Raw genomic sequence first — 15472 nt, forward strand, 5'->3', positions numbered from 1 at the left:
GACTTGAGCTTGGAAATTGCAATAAACATGCAAACATTAAATTTTTCAAGACAGTTTAGGTTCAAGGTTCCACCTGATACTGTATCAAACTAGACTGCGTTTACTGCTGCAGCAGGGTCCAACTGTGATTCCAAGGAGTGAGCAGCAGGGGGAGCTGTCGAGCCGGAAGGGAAATACTTGCAGCCGGGTCATAAACACAACGCAATAAATATTTCTTCAATCTGCAGATTTTGGACTTTAATCTAGCTGCCTTGCAAGGTTAACTCGACTTTGCCTTAACAGTAAACGGGATGGCCGAAGAAAAGGGGTAAGAAAATGGTACGCTTATAAGATCAACCAAACGGACATTTTAACTTGTCTCTAGGCTCTAGGCGAATTACTTTAAAACCAGTTTACGTAGCTAATGGAGTTATTTGACGTTAGTAACGTAAGCAATTAAGGTTACAAATTAAAGTCCCGTATAGTTACACGTGAAGCAGAACAGTTAATGAAGTGAAAATCTGACAATGATCTTGAAAAAACTTGCATGCTGATAAGATGTCTGTTTTGTTTTTAAAGTGCGTGTGCAAAGGGCTTCGCTGATACCACTATTCATGTGGATGTCAAGGTAGAGTGTCACCCTTACACACATACATTAGTGTTATTATTATAGCCTGTGAACATGTCAGTAGTCTATATTCTCCTCCTTAGCGATTTAATCAGTAGTCAGTCAGGCTGAATTGCTGTCAACATGATGCATTTATGAAAGGACTATCTATCTATCTACCTATCTATCTATCTATCTATCTATCTATCTATCTATCTATCTATCTATCTATCTATCTATCAACTTTGGAGTAGGCTGCTAAAGTTCTGTGCACACTGTTTCTTTATTTATGCAACAATCAACTCACTGTAGGCCTACAGCTTACCCAAATTGAAGGTTTATGAACTGATTTTATGGACCCCGATAGGGAGCCAGACTAAAGCAGACTATGTCTGGACTCAGGATTACTATGGCAATGTGCTGAAGAAAAGCTCGGACTTGAAGAGCAATGCCTGTGTGAGCCCGGCCCAGCCCATCCCTGCCTTCATCCGCCAGGCTCTGAAGAAGGTGCATCCTGAAGTCAGTGCCAAGTAAGTGGACCGCTGCTGCTGGCGCACTTTCATCTGACATACAAAGGATGTATTTGGTAGTGTTTACACTTACAGTCTAATATAAGCATAATCACAACTTGGTCTGCATGACACAGAGCACTGACACAGACGTACATGTACAGTACTCTAAGGTGACCAGACGTCCCCGATTTTCGGGGACAGTCCCCGTTTTTGGTGACCTGTCCCCGGCTGGAGCTGTCCCTGAAAATGTCCCCGATTTTCTACTGGCGTCTGTGGATGACTCTATAGCTCTAGCAGGCTCATTCTTAAATGACCTACAGCATCCGTTGGGACAAACAATGCCATGCTACCTTGTTGGGAAGGGGGCTAAATAATGAATTTTGAAAAACCGGCATATATGGTCAATTTCAAAGGGGACCCTTGACCGTTCCCATCTCAAGTTATCTGAATGAGAATGGATTCTATGAGTCCATGTTTTGATCCAGGCATCCAACAAGTGTTTACATGTTCTGCTGCAGCTCTTTCACTAGATCTTGAACAATGAAGAGGCAATTAGGACTCCACCGAAAATACTTTTTGAGATCTGAGGCTATTCATAAAACATCTGGCGCTGTAGGTTCGGAAGGCCAGGCCAATGCTGCTGGGGAACACATTGACATTTTGTAAAGTGAATGACGTGTGTGTGTGTGTGTGTGTGGGGGGGGGGGGGGGGGGGGGGGGTTGTACTGTTTATTACAGTACAACAGCCATGGACAAAATAAATTAAACTGGAATCATCCCCCATTATTATTTCATAGGTAATAACATTGGATATTTTTATAATATATTGATTGCCGGACTGCAAATGTCCCCGATTTTCATTTGATAAATCTGGTCACCTTACAGTACTCTGCCATTTGTTCTCCTCTCATGTCACTTCTTCACCTTGTAGCAAATCCCCGCCCTCTTCCCCAGGTACTATGGCTGCGGCCTGGTGGTGCCGGAGTGCTTGGAGGGCAGCAGGATACTGGACCTGGGCAGTGGAAGTGGGAGAGACTGCTACCTGCTGAGCCAGCTGGTGGGCGAGAGCGGCCACGTCACCGGCATTGACATGACGGAGGAGCAGGTAGATCAGTGCCACAGTATGGCAGCAGGCTGATTGGCTTTAGTAGCCTCTTGCTCTGTGCATGGCTGCATGCCAATCTTCATGTTCTGTGATAGACCCAAGATGACAGAATTGTGTAGTAAAGGGTCATAGACACAGTCATATGCAGCAACCTGTCCATGCTGGATTTTGAATGAATCACCAAACTTGTTTTTACTGAATAGCCGTTTCAGTTCTCAGCCCTGATAGCCTACTCTGTGCTGCTTTTAATCTCTCTCAACACAACACATTTCCTTGGAGAAATGACTAAAAACGAACAGTTGCCGTGGCACTGCGCTTACGCGTCCTGTGTGTTATAAGTGTCATTGGCCAATGGAAAGATGTCCCTTTGAGGACCCTTGTCAAAAACGATGCTTCCCAAGCAGGGAACTTTCACGCAACTCTGTTCTTTTCTAGCTGGAAGTGTCCAGGAAGTATGTGGACTACCACATGCAAGAGTTTGGCTACAAGAAACCCAATGTCAGTTTTGTCCAGGGCTACATTGAGGCTCTGACAGAGGCTGGGCTTGAAGAGAGCTCTTTTGATATCATCATGTAAGATATCACAACATACTTGTGCTTGAGCTCTGTATTCTTCTCTCTCTCTTTCTTTCTCTCTCTCTCTCTCCCTCTCTCTCTCTCTCTCTCTCACACACACACACACACACACACACTCTCTCTCTCTCTCTCTCTCTCTCCCTCATATTTCAGTAGGGCTGGGCAATATGGTTGTAATCAACATCACAAATGTGCGTGTGTGTGTATTACTTAACATATATATATATATATATATATATATATATATATATATATATATATATATATATATATATATATATATATATATATAAGCAATATCACACGAGAGGGAGTGCTGGCTAATATCGTCACTGCTGTGATTCGGTCGTAGGCACGAGGCCGCAGGCCTATTTATTCCTCCGCCAACAAAAATAGTCCCCTCAGCGTTCCGCTACCAGTTGCCAAAAATGTAGTCTAATTAACTGCAGGCTGCCTACTTTTTATCATACACATTGATTTGCAAATTTCCATTTATTGTACAGCCCGTGAAATAAGAGTCTGGTGATGGCATGTTAGTTAGTTATGTTAGGAAATAAATCCATCTTTGCGCTGTCGGTAACTGTGTTATGCTTTGTGAATGACGTTCAATGTAACGTGGCTGGTGTTTGTTTTGTTGATTAGAGCAGCTGTGAAACGTTTTAGACAACGGCACTCCCTCTTGTGTGATATTGCTTGAAGCGTTTTGTTGATTAGAGCAGCTGTGAAGCGGAGTGATCTACACACAGTGAAGCGCCAGTGCGTTATCGTGAAATATCGGCACTGGTAGGATCCCTCTTGTCCAATCAAATTGCTCGGCCGGAACTACCCGTTGTATAAATATATATATATACTGTACATCAGAATGTGGCTCGTGTATGCAAAATCACATTAACCAATCAAATTCAAATTGATGTTCAACCCTTTGAACCGAATAGTAATGCATACCTCATTTGTCACTGAATTTTTCAATAACATTAACATGTTGTTATCATCAATTTAGATAGCAGAATTGTGTCACAATATCCCAAACCACCATATCATCACAATGTTATTCCACCGAAAGACAATAAACAATAATGTTGAATTATTGCCCAGCCCTATAGTTTATTCAGTACTATGCAACTCTAGAGATCCCAATCAAACAAATGTGGATTAAGTGTTTTGATTTGATCTTCTGTCACTTAGTTCCAACTGTGTGGTGAATCTCTCTCCAGACAAGAAGCGGGTGCTGACTGAAGCCTACCGCGTGCTCAAGGTACACTTTGATTATTGCCTTTGCCTCTTAATGTCTCTATAAATCACATGTCACAAAGTATGAAAAGACAGTGGAATGCCTCCACAAGACAATCTACTTCATCATGATATTGTAGTAAACCTAAGCTATTTAGTTTGTATTATATTGTATTATATTGTATTATATTTAGTTTGTATTCAATCAAACTTTATTGCAGACTCCACCGTCCAAATAGACATGCAGTCACATAGTAAATAGACATAAAACACACACAACAACAACAACAACAACAACAACAACAAAAAAACATTATAAGAGGTGATATATCACATATTATATTGTAGTAAACCTAAGCTATTTAGTTTGGATTATATTGTATTATATTTAGTTTGTATTATATTGTAGTAAACCTAAGCTATTTAGGTTGCATAAACTGCAACTACTGTGCCACTGTTGATTATTAGAACGGTGGTGAGCTGTACTTCAGTGACGTCTACAGCAGTGGACGACTATCAGAGGAAATTAAAAATCACAAAGTCCTGTGGGGTACGTCGGAGTAATATCTTACTACCATAAAGGTCACAGACACCTGCCAAAATAAACAACGAGAAAGTGTCAAGCTAACACGTTTAATTGGCCACACTGTTCCTTATGTTGACACTGACAGGCGAGTGTATTGGTGGAGCGCTGTGGTGGGAGGATCTGCTGCAGCTGGCTGAGGCGGTCGGCTTCAGCCCGCCACGGCTGGTCAGCGCCAGCGTCATCACCGTGGACAACAAGGAACTGCAGGACATCCTGGGTGGGACTTGTTCCTTTGTTTCTAAAGCCTATACTTAAAGGAACACTCCGCCCATTTTCAACCAGCTTTGTATGATTAGAACATCAGTAGTATATCAGAAAACTGTAAACTGTTTTGAAGTCTGTCATTTAATTTGACAGTTATTGAGTGTTAAAGTGTGGACCAGTGACATCACTGGTCCACACTAACTCAAGTTAATAACTCATTAACTCAAATCAACTCTCAATAACTGTCAAACTAGTCATCATTCATCTAGTTTGACAGTTATTGAGAGTTGATTTGAGTTAATGAGTTATTAATTTGAGTTAGTGTGGACCAGTGATGTCACTGGTCCACACTTTAACACTCAATAACTGTCAAATTAAATGACAGACTTCAAAACCGTTTACAGTTTTCTGATATACTACTGATGTTCTAATGATACAAAGCTGGTTGAAAATGGGCGGAGTGTTCCTTTAAGGCTGCAACAACTTTTAAACTGGATTAAAACATGTGGCTTATTAAAGATTCTGCTGCACCAAACTTTTAATTTAACCTTTCATGAACACGAGCATCAGGTTGTTTTTATTTTATTTTTTATTTCAACCGATTTAAACCATGTTCATCCAAAAATGTTTTAATCCTGTTTAATACAAAACGGGATTTAAATTAAAACTGACAGATGAAGTGTTTACAGTTAGTTACGCAAAGAAAAATAACTCAACCCATTTGCGTTCAATAATAATGTCTTAATTTTCACATTCCTCCAACCTTTGAGTTACTCTAATGCATACATGGGCAAACTACGCGCCACCTGTGTGGCCCGCGATGGAATTGCATTTTTTTTTTTTTTTTTTTTTACACAGTGCACTGAACGCAACTTGCAAGATACCCGCTGAATAAGTGTCCAAATGTTCATGTCATTCTGGCCAATACTCCACTTCTGTTATAGCATTTCAGTCTGGAAGATGGAATATCTTTCAATAATCTTTATGACTAAAAGGCTACATTGAATTAGAAATTTAAATAATTAACTCATTGGTTTTTGGATTTTATTTAGCTTCAAGACTGCATTTTTGTTCGTGTGACCCTCAACACAGGCTTTGATCATCCCAGGCCACTTACTGATACTTATGCTTAAATTAACCCACTCATATTCTGATTTATTTCAAGAAAAACATTTTGGCTAGTGGAAATTCTAATTGGCTGGTAACTTTAAAATCTAGCAGCCATATTGGCAGGTGGTCAAAAAAGTTAATTTCAAGCCCTGAGAGCAGGTGGTGACATAGGAGTGAGTGAGAAAAGGATGAAATATTGGTGGTTAAGACTGAATAATGACATCACAACTGTTAATTTAAAATGAGTTATTCCTCTAAACCTGGCTTCAAATGCACCAAATTTTTCACGCTGGCGCCGTTTGGCCCTCAGCAAAACCTGGTAGCGAGGACATTTTTTGTGGCCCTCTCTATCATCAAAGTTACCCATCCATGGGTTACGGCATGACAATATTTGTTCGGCCCCCGGCAACAATCTGGGTTTCTCATGTGGCCCCCCATGAAAAATAATTGCCCACCCTTGCTCTAATGTATCTCCCTTCAGTGCTGACCCCATTAAAGGCTTTATCAAATGCAGTTTGAATGAATTTATTTAGATTATGATTAGATTTAGCTAAACTGTGTTGGTTCAGTCCAGACCAAGATTCAGTTGTGAGTTGATCAGTTAATGCAGTGGTCCCAAACCACCGGGCCGCGGACCGGTACCGGCCCCCATGCATTTCCTACCAGGCCGCGAGCCCGGTCCAATTCTTTTTTTTTTTTAATAAACATAGGCTATACTATTATAGACTATGTGTGGTAGTTGAAACCTAGTTTCAAGTTGACGTTTATTTATGTTTGTAGTTGAAACAAAAACATAAATACTGTAGGCTACATACAGTACAACACAAAAGGCTGTTATTTACCCTTTGTCGCCACCTGGTGAGTAAATATATATGTAACTAAAACCATTCAAATTGACAACCGGTCCGCGACTTTTTTTTCCATGTATCTACCGGTCCTTGGCACAAAAAAGGTTGGGAACCCCTGAGTTAATGGATAAAAACACTGAGGCATTATAGCTGATAGTAGGTCAGATTGACTTGTTTTGGGCATTAATGAATTCTCTCTTGTCTGTTCTGGGGTGCAGGGGAGTTCAAGTTTGTTTCTGCCACATACCGCCTGTTCAAGGTCCCTAAAGACCGTGGAAAGGCCTGTCAAGTCATCTACAACGGGGACATTACAGGGGTGGAGGACAGCTTCCACTTTGACTGTCAGTACACCTTCAAGGTGAGTAGCTGCTGGAACAGCTCAAGCTGCTAAATGTCTTTGGCACATGTAGGTCGATCACGCTGGTTGTTGGTGTGTTCCACAGGTGGGTGAAATAGTGCCCGTGGATGGCGAGGTGGCCAGCGTCCTAAGCGGGAGCAGATTTGCCGAGGAGTTCACTTTCCAGCCACCAGGGGCCTCTAGTGAGGCCTGCGGAGTCAAGCCTAAGGTCAGCACCGCCATCCTTTTGAGCCGCAGCTAAATTCCTGCATGTGGAAATGTCTTGGCTTGGTTTCTCTTTGAACACTAGAGGTCAGTATGCTCATAGTGTCAGCTTCAACTGTGTGACACGCCCAGAGAGCCCCACTGACTTAACTGTGCAGTCACACACATGCGTGCGTGCATGCACCAAGATGTATGCCACACACACACACACACACACACACACACACACACACACACACACACACACACACGTTCCCACATACCCAGTCAAACATACATACACACACATTCACACACACAAGGTCAAGCAGCTGTCTTGGAGTCATAACCAGACTGTGGAGTCATGCTGGGGAACCTTGAACAGGAAGGAATGTTCTTCTCTCAGCGAATGGAATGCCATCTTATCAGTTCTCATGGTCGTTTTGTCCGCACGCGCACACACACACGCGCACACACACACACACACACACACACACACACACACACACACACACACACACACGCATCTCTGCATACACAAAATATTTTCAGCGTGCACCCTGATCCCTAAGTCATTCATGATACTTTCATTCTGAAGTTTGGGGATTTGCCATTTTGTTTGACCTGGACACAGAAGGACAAACAACTATATCTTAGTGATTTATCCACATCTATCCCAGGTCTTACCCTTTGGACTGTCTCTTTAAAGTGAAATCAAGCTGAAGACGTTGTTCTCTAATCAGTGTGGCTAACGGGTTGATAATAGTAATAAAAAGCCTTTGGTCTTGTTCATCCACTGTGTACAAGCACAGCTAATTCTGATAAAAACCATAAATCAGTAGCCATAAATTCAAAGGCTTCAACAGCATCTATCCTGATGCATACTGTATATTATACACAAAATTCAACTTGTCTAAAAAGAAGAGAACACACCTGAGTTATTTCAAAGCATGGAATGCATATATGAGTGTTTATATGAATTCATCCATTTTGGAGGAACTGTGCATGGAATATCTCCATGGATCTGGTTGTGGTTTTTAAATACCTTATTACTTATGTGTTGCATTGTTCATTCAGGCGGACATTGTGAATCCGTTTGAGCTGATCCTGCAACTGGGGACAGGAAGTCCAGCTCCAGCCACAGGGGGGTGCTGCAGCACACAGTCTGCTGCCTGCTGCAAGTGAAAAAGGGGGGAGAAGAGAGGGCAGGGAAATGGAGGCCCAACAGCATAGGCTAGTGGCTACTGTATATGCAAAATGATACTAATTCAAACGTATGGAATTGATTATTGCCTAATATGTTTTGTCGTTGCGCTGTGTTTTATTGACATTTCAAAAATAATTCAGAAATGCAAAGGACATGTGGGTGGGGTCCTTGAGATGCCCAGCCTTATCTGAAGTGCACAATTGCCAATTATACCCTTAAGATACACACTATTGTGCAAAATGTTTCCCTTAAAAAATCCTGTGCACTCTATATAAATATATGTTCCATACATCAAATCAAAGTTTTGTGTTAAGGCAATGTTCAAACACTGAGTGTTTAACACTCATTGTGAAGATTCAAAATGTTTCAACAATCCTCAACAATATTATAAACTGTAGAACAGTGTGGGACTTCTCTTGTCACACGTTTTTGTATTCCCCTATGATCTTACTCATTTGAGTTTGATATGTCTCACCTTTACCTGACACTAGCTGCTCTAATGTGATGGATTTGTGAAGTAGATTATCATTTGTGTGCGTAGTGACATTGTGACATTGTTTATACTATAGTATTTAATTTGATCTTATCTATAGCTGCTTCAATAAACTTTTCAATTGAATTTCCTATTTTAACAAGTATATGTTTCTTTTTCTGGGTTAAATCGTGAACTCTTTTGTGCCAGACTTTAAGCATGGCACAAATCAACAAACGAGGGGAAGCTAGATACTGTGATTAACCAGTACATGTAGAACAAGCATAGTAGGCCTACTCACACTGTAAAACTAGGTATGGATGTGTCATAGTAGGCCTACTCACACTGTAAAACTAGGTATGGATGTGTCATAGTAGGCCTACTCACACTGTAAAACTAGGTATGGATGTGTCATAGTAGGTCTACTCACACTGTAAAACTAGGTATGGATGTGTCATAGTAGGCCTACTCACACTGTAAAACTACAGTAGGTATGGATGTGTCATAGTAGGTCTACTCACACTGTAAAACTACAGTAGGTATGGATGTGTCATAGTAGGCCTACTCACACTGTAAAACTACAGTAGGTATGGATGTGTCATTGTAGGCCTACTCACACTGTAAAACTAGGTATGGATGTGTCATAGTAGGCCTACTCACACTGTAAAACTAGGTATGGATGTGTCATAGTAGGTCTACTCACACTGTAAAACTACAGTAGGTATGGATGTGTCATAGTAGGCCTACTCACATGGTAAAACTACAGTAGGTATGGATGTGTCATAGTAGGCCTACTCACACTGTAAAACTAGGTATGAATGTGTCATAGTAGGTCTACTCACACTGTAAAACTACAGTAGGTATGGATGTGTCATAGTAGGCCTACTCACATGGTAAAACTACAGTAGGTATGGATGTGTCATAGTAGGCCTACTCACACTGTAAAACTAGGTATAGATGTGTCATAGTAGGCCTACTCACACTGTAAAACTAGGTATGAATGTGTCATAGTAGGTCTACTCACACTGTAAAACTAGGTATGGATGTGTCATAGTAGGTCTACTCACACTGTAAAACTAGGTATGAATGTGTCATAGTAGGTCTACTCAAACTGTAAAACTAGGTATAGATGTGTCATAGTAGGACTACTCACACTGCAAAACTAGGTATGAATGTGTCATAGTAGGCCTAATCACACTGTAAAACTAGGTATGGATGTGTCATAGTAGGCCTACTCACACTGTAAAACTAGGTATGGATGTGTCATAGTAGGTCTACTCACACTGTAAAACTAGGTATGGATGTGTCATAGTAGGCCTACTCACACTGTAAAACTAGGTATGGATGTGTTCTAGTAGGCCTACTCACATGGTAAAACTACAGTAGGTATGGATGTGTCATAGTAGGCCTACCCACACTGTAAAACTAGGTATGGATGTGTCCTAGTAGGCCTACTCACATGGTAAAACTACAGTAGGTATGGATGTGTCATAGTAGGCCTACTCACACTGTAAAACTAGGTATGGATGTGTCATAGTAGGTCTACTCACACTGTAAAACTACAGTAGGTATGGATGTGTCATAGTAGGCCTACTCACATGGTAAAACTACAGTAGGTATGGATGTGTCATAGTAGGCCTACTCACACTGTAAAACTAGGTATGAATGTGTCATAGTAGGTCTACTCACGCTGTAAAACTACAGTAGGTATGGATGTGTCATAGTAGGCCTACTCACATGGTAAAACTACAGTAGGTATGGATGTGTCATAGTAGGCCTACTCACACTGTAAAACTAGGTATAGATGTGTCATAGTAGGCCTACTCACACTGTAAAACTAGGTATGAATGTGTCATAGTAGGTCTACTCACACTGTAAAACTAGGTATGGATGTGTCATAGTAGGTCTACTCACACTGTAAAACTAGGTATGAATGTGTCATAGTAGGTCTACTCAAACTGTAAAACTAGGTATAGATGTGTCATAGTAGGACTACTCACACTGCAAAACTAGGTATGAATGTGTCATAGTAGGCCTACTCACACTGTAAAACTAGGTATGGATGTGTCATAGTAGGCCTACTCACACTGTAAAACTAGGTATGGATGTGTCATAGTAGGCCTACTCACACTGTAAAACTAGGTATGGATGTGTCATAGTAGGCCTACTCACACTGTAAAACTAGGTATGGATGTGTCATAGTAGGCCTACTCACACTGTAAAACTAGGTATGGATGTGTCATAGTAGGTCTACTCACACTGTAAAACTAGGTATGGATGTGTCATAGTAGGCCTACTCACACTGCAAAACTAGGTATGGATGTGTCATAGTAGGCCTACTCACATGGTAAAACTACAGTAGGTATGGATGTGTCATAGTAGGCCTACTCACACTGTAAAACTAGGTATGGATGTGTCATAGTAGGCCTACTCACATGGTAAACCTACAGTAGGTATGGATGTGTCATAGTAGGCCTACTCACACTGTAAAACTAGGTATGGATGTGTCATAGTAGGCCTACTCACATGGTAAACCTACAGTAGGTATGGATGTGTCATACAGTAGTAGGCCTACTCAAACTGTAAAACTAGGTATAGATGTGTCATAGTAGGTCTACTCACACTAGGTATATGTGTCATTTAAACCAGTGGTTCTCAATGTGGGGCCGGGGACCACCAAGGGTCCTTGAGGAGGGCACTATCAATTTGATGGATGCCCATCAAATTGATGGATTGTTAAACTTAATTTACAAGTAGGCGAACTCAATTAGAGAATGCAGAATGACTGTTTTGATCATAGTTTCACTATCTCTCTACCTACAGTACAATACAGATTGTCAAGGAATTCTGGACAGAATCTTCTAACAATACACATATTCTCAGATTTGGGACAGAGAGGTGGCTCAATAGTGGACTTACCAAATGGGGGTCCATGCCTCTAAATGTGGACTAATTAGGGTCCTTGATATGAAAAAGATGTGTTGAGAATCATTGATTTAAACACACACGTGTTCTTTGGGACAACACATTTGTGTTTTCCACGCAAGATGGTAATAATGTGTTACAATGTAGGATATTTCTCATTGACATAGTATGTTTTCTTGAGAAGTAACACAAATAAAGAAAGAATAAAGACACTGCAGTTAGTCAGCAGTATAGGCAACCTCGTGTGTGTTGTGCTATAGGGAAGATAGTTTTGAGTCTCTGGATGTCTTCCCACGGCTGACTCAAATTGTGACTCAACACGTCTATGATGTAGTTACTAACCTGACGCTGCACATTGCCTCCCATAAAAAAAATACATATTTAAAGTCATGAGGAGGAGAGAGAGACCATCCTGTCTTTCTTGACATGAGGTACCCTTGTTTTGGAATGTGATTCGCCAAGGAGGCTGTGAACTCCCCGCCCACCGGTCAACCGCGCCACGTGATTGGCTGCCGCCGTCGCCTGTCTCTGGGACATGAGGGGAGGCAGCAGCTCGCCCTGTGCCCTGCTCAGCACTCATCAGTATCGGTCTGGACGCGCAGTGGAAACAAGCGGGGTCCCGATGCACAAGTCACGGCAACCCTCGGCGGAGATGACGGCGGACTCCGATTGGCTCTGATTTTTAACATCCTTTTTCATTCAGGGGGTCGGTTGCCCCGTGATCAATATGGCAGCAGAACCGTCATCCCCAGTACCCACCGCTGCGAAAATGGCGTCACTTAGCCGGGTTCGAGCTCTGACGATGATTCTCTTAACTGTCACCGGCTGTTTTGTCGCCCCGACAAGTGGCAAGGAAGGGTTCGAGCCGGAGACGGTCATCATCGGGCTCCGGCTGGAGGACACGGACGACATTTCCTTCATGGATAAGGGCTACCTGCGGGTGAGTGAGCGCTCCCGGGTGAAGTTGAGGGTGTACGGGCAGAACATCAACAACGAGACCTGGTCCAAAATCGCCTTCACGGAACACGAGCGGACCCGAGCGATAGGGAACATTGACAGCTCCTCGGGGGACAACCAGAGCCAAGAGGACACGTCTGGCTTGCACCCCTGCGGCATTAGGACTTCGGATATCATCATATTGCCAAACATCATTCTGAGCCGCAAGACGTCGGGAATAGTTGAGATCGAGGTCAAGCCTCTGCGGAAGACGGAGAGGAGTAAAGCGTATTACCTGTGCATCGCCACCTCCACACCTGCCGTGGCAGTGGCCGGGATGCACGACCCGTGGACGGAGAACACCTGGGTCTATCACGACGGGGACGACACCAAAGTGATCGTGGTGGAGGAGAAAAAGTTTCTGCTGCCCTTCTGGCTCCAGGTCATCTTCATCTCCATGCTGCTCTGTCTGTCGGGCATGTTCAGCGGCTTGAACCTGGGCCTGATGGCCCTGGACCCCATGGAGCTGCAGATAGTGCAGAATTGCGGCACGGAAAGGGAAAGGAATTATGCCAAAAAGATCGGGCCCGTTAGGAGCCAAGGGAATTACTTGCTTTGTTCACTTCTCCTCGGGAACGTGCTGGTGAACACCACGCTGACCATCTTGCTGGATGATATCGCTGGGTCTGGGTTGATCGCGGTGGTCATGTCCACCATTGGAATAGTCATCTTTGGAGAGATAGTGCCGCAAGCCATCTGCTCCAGACATGGCCTCGCCGTGGGCGCAAAATCAATCTTTCTCACCAAGTTTTTCATGCTGCTCACTTTCCCCGCTTCCTACCCGGTAAGCAAACTGCTAGATTATCTGCTGGGGCAGGAGATAGGCACAGTGTACAACCGGGAGAAGCTTCTGGAGATGCTGCGCGTCACTGACCCCTATAACGACCTGGTGAAAGAGGAGTTGAACATCATCCAGGGCGCGCTGGAGCTTAGGACTAAGACCGTGGAGGACGTGATGACGCCACTGAGAGATTGCTTCATGATCCCCGGCGACGGCAACCTCGACTTTAACGCCATGTCCGAGATCATGAAGAGCGGCTATACGCGCATCCCCGTCTTCGAGGGCGAGAGGTCCAACATTGTGGACCTGCTGTTCGTGAAGGACCTGGCGTTCGTGGACCCGGATGATTGCACCCCGCTCAAAACCATCACAAAGTTTTACAGTCACCCACTGCATTTTGTGTTCAATGACACCAAGCTGGACGCAATGCTGGAGGAGTTTAAAAAAGGTGAGTCCGTTTACGCGTGCGTAAAGTGCGCAGGAGGTTATCAGATGCGTAAAGTGCGCAGGAGGTTATCAGAGATGATGCTGCGCGCTTGACAATGATTCAGTGTCAATAAATTGGGCCCTGAGTAGATTGATAGCAGTTTAATTAACCTGACCCTAATCACACTCCTCTCTCAATCTTTGTCTTAATTGCTATCCAGACTTCCATCAACAATCGTAAACTTTCATCAGTCCTTGTCGCCTAAAGTTGAAGTATTATGCCCAATAGACCCATTTCACAGCAACCGTTTTGAGGTGGTAAAGCAGGTGTAACCAATACCATTCATGATGGTTCCATTCCATTTAGGTGTTCCAGTGCCAGGGCCATCATTAAATGTTATTGGTTACCAGCTCAAAACGGTTTTGCTGTGAAAGGGTCCAATTACACCTTAAACACTAGAAGACAGATAAACAAGTCAAATAGAAACGTCCTTAAAGACAACTGTGCCTTTTGGCATCTGGCATCCCTCAAGTGACAAAGGTCAATGTACAAAGAGCTTTGCCCTTTGCGGGACATCAGGTCAGGTGAGTTATGTCATAGTGGTGATCCTCCCAATCCTTCACTGTACATGCTCCTCCTGCTGCTCGGCACACTGGAAGGTCAAGATGTGTGAGCTGGCAAAATGCAACCTGATTTGTAGGAATGAAAGAAGGAGAAGAATTCTTGCAATACCCCCCCCCCCCCCCCCATAAGATTTCACAAGAAATTCCAGGTCCTAAAGGAAAAAGGGCAGGAGGGGGGTGTTTTGGCACTGGGCGCTCTTATCTGGCCCGCCTGGTGGAGCGGCCACATCAGTGCTGAGCTGCACTTGCCTCGGTACTCTGGCCGCTTCCTGCACAGGGGAGGGAGAGGAGGAGGAGAGGGGATGTTGTTATCTTTCTCCATCACTTCCACTCTGTGTTAATGTTCACACACACCCCCCTTTCTCTCTCTGTCTCACTTACGCTTACCTTTCCCTCCTCTCCCCTCAATCGCTCCATTCAACTTTTTACTCTTTCCTCCCTCCTTCCCCCTCTCTCTCCCTCCTCCCCCCCCCTCTCTCTCTCTCCCTCTCTCTCTCTCTGATTTGTGAATGCATTAGGACATGTGGGAATGGTGCAACAGCGGTGCTGCTAAGGTTATCAGGTGGAGGCATCTTGTTTGAGAGCCTGCTTAAGTCCCCCTCTCTCTCTCTCTCTCTCTCTCTCTCTCTCTCTCCCTCTCTCTCTCTCCCTCTCTCTCCCTCTCTCTCTCTCTCTCCTCTCTCTCTCTCTCTCTCTCTCTCTCCCTCTCTCTCTCTCCCTCTCTCCCTCTCTCTCTCTCTCTCT

General features: G+C 43.5%; 1 protein-coding gene and 1 pseudogene across 2 annotated transcripts; both read left to right on the plus strand.

Annotated features, from left to right (window-relative positions):
- The first annotated feature begins 168 nt into the window (after positions 1-168).
- LOC310771833 (arsenite methyltransferase-like) lies at positions 169-9051 on the plus strand. The gene is made up of 11 exons (XM_083664348.1): positions 169-307; positions 559-607; positions 989-1116; positions 2053-2203; positions 2639-2775; positions 3964-4033; positions 4477-4558; positions 4680-4811; positions 6975-7114; positions 7200-7322; positions 8375-9051. The coding sequence occupies exons 1-11, from the start codon at positions 291-293 to the stop codon at positions 8480-8482; spliced, it is 1137 nt and encodes a 378-aa protein (XP_083520474.1). The 5' UTR covers positions 169-290; the 3' UTR covers positions 8483-9051.
- Positions 9052-12634: 3583 nt separating this feature from the next.
- Positions 12635-14218, plus strand: LOC310771834 (metal transporter CNNM2 pseudogene; annotated as a pseudogene). The gene has a single exon. The product of its transcript is annotated as a metal transporter CNNM2 pseudogene (transcript).
- The last annotated feature ends 1254 nt before the right edge of the window (positions 14219-15472 follow it).

Source organism: Poromitra crassiceps (genome assembly GCF_964638095.1).
Source record: "Poromitra crassiceps genome assembly, contig: HAP1_SCAFFOLD_1341, whole genome shotgun sequence".
Taxonomy (NCBI): Eukaryota; Metazoa; Chordata; class Actinopteri; order Beryciformes; family Melamphaidae; genus Poromitra; species Poromitra crassiceps.

Coding starts and splice junctions, on each gene's coding strand:
- LOC310771833 (XM_083664348.1), top strand. Junction 2,204..2,638: donor TTGACATGACGGAGGAGCAG/GTAGATCAGTGC, acceptor GTTCTTTTCTAG/CTGGAAGTGTCCAGGAAGTA. Junction 7,115..7,199: donor ACTGTCAGTACACCTTCAAG/GTGAGTAGCTGC, acceptor TGTGTTCCACAG/GTGGGTGAAATAGTGCCCGT.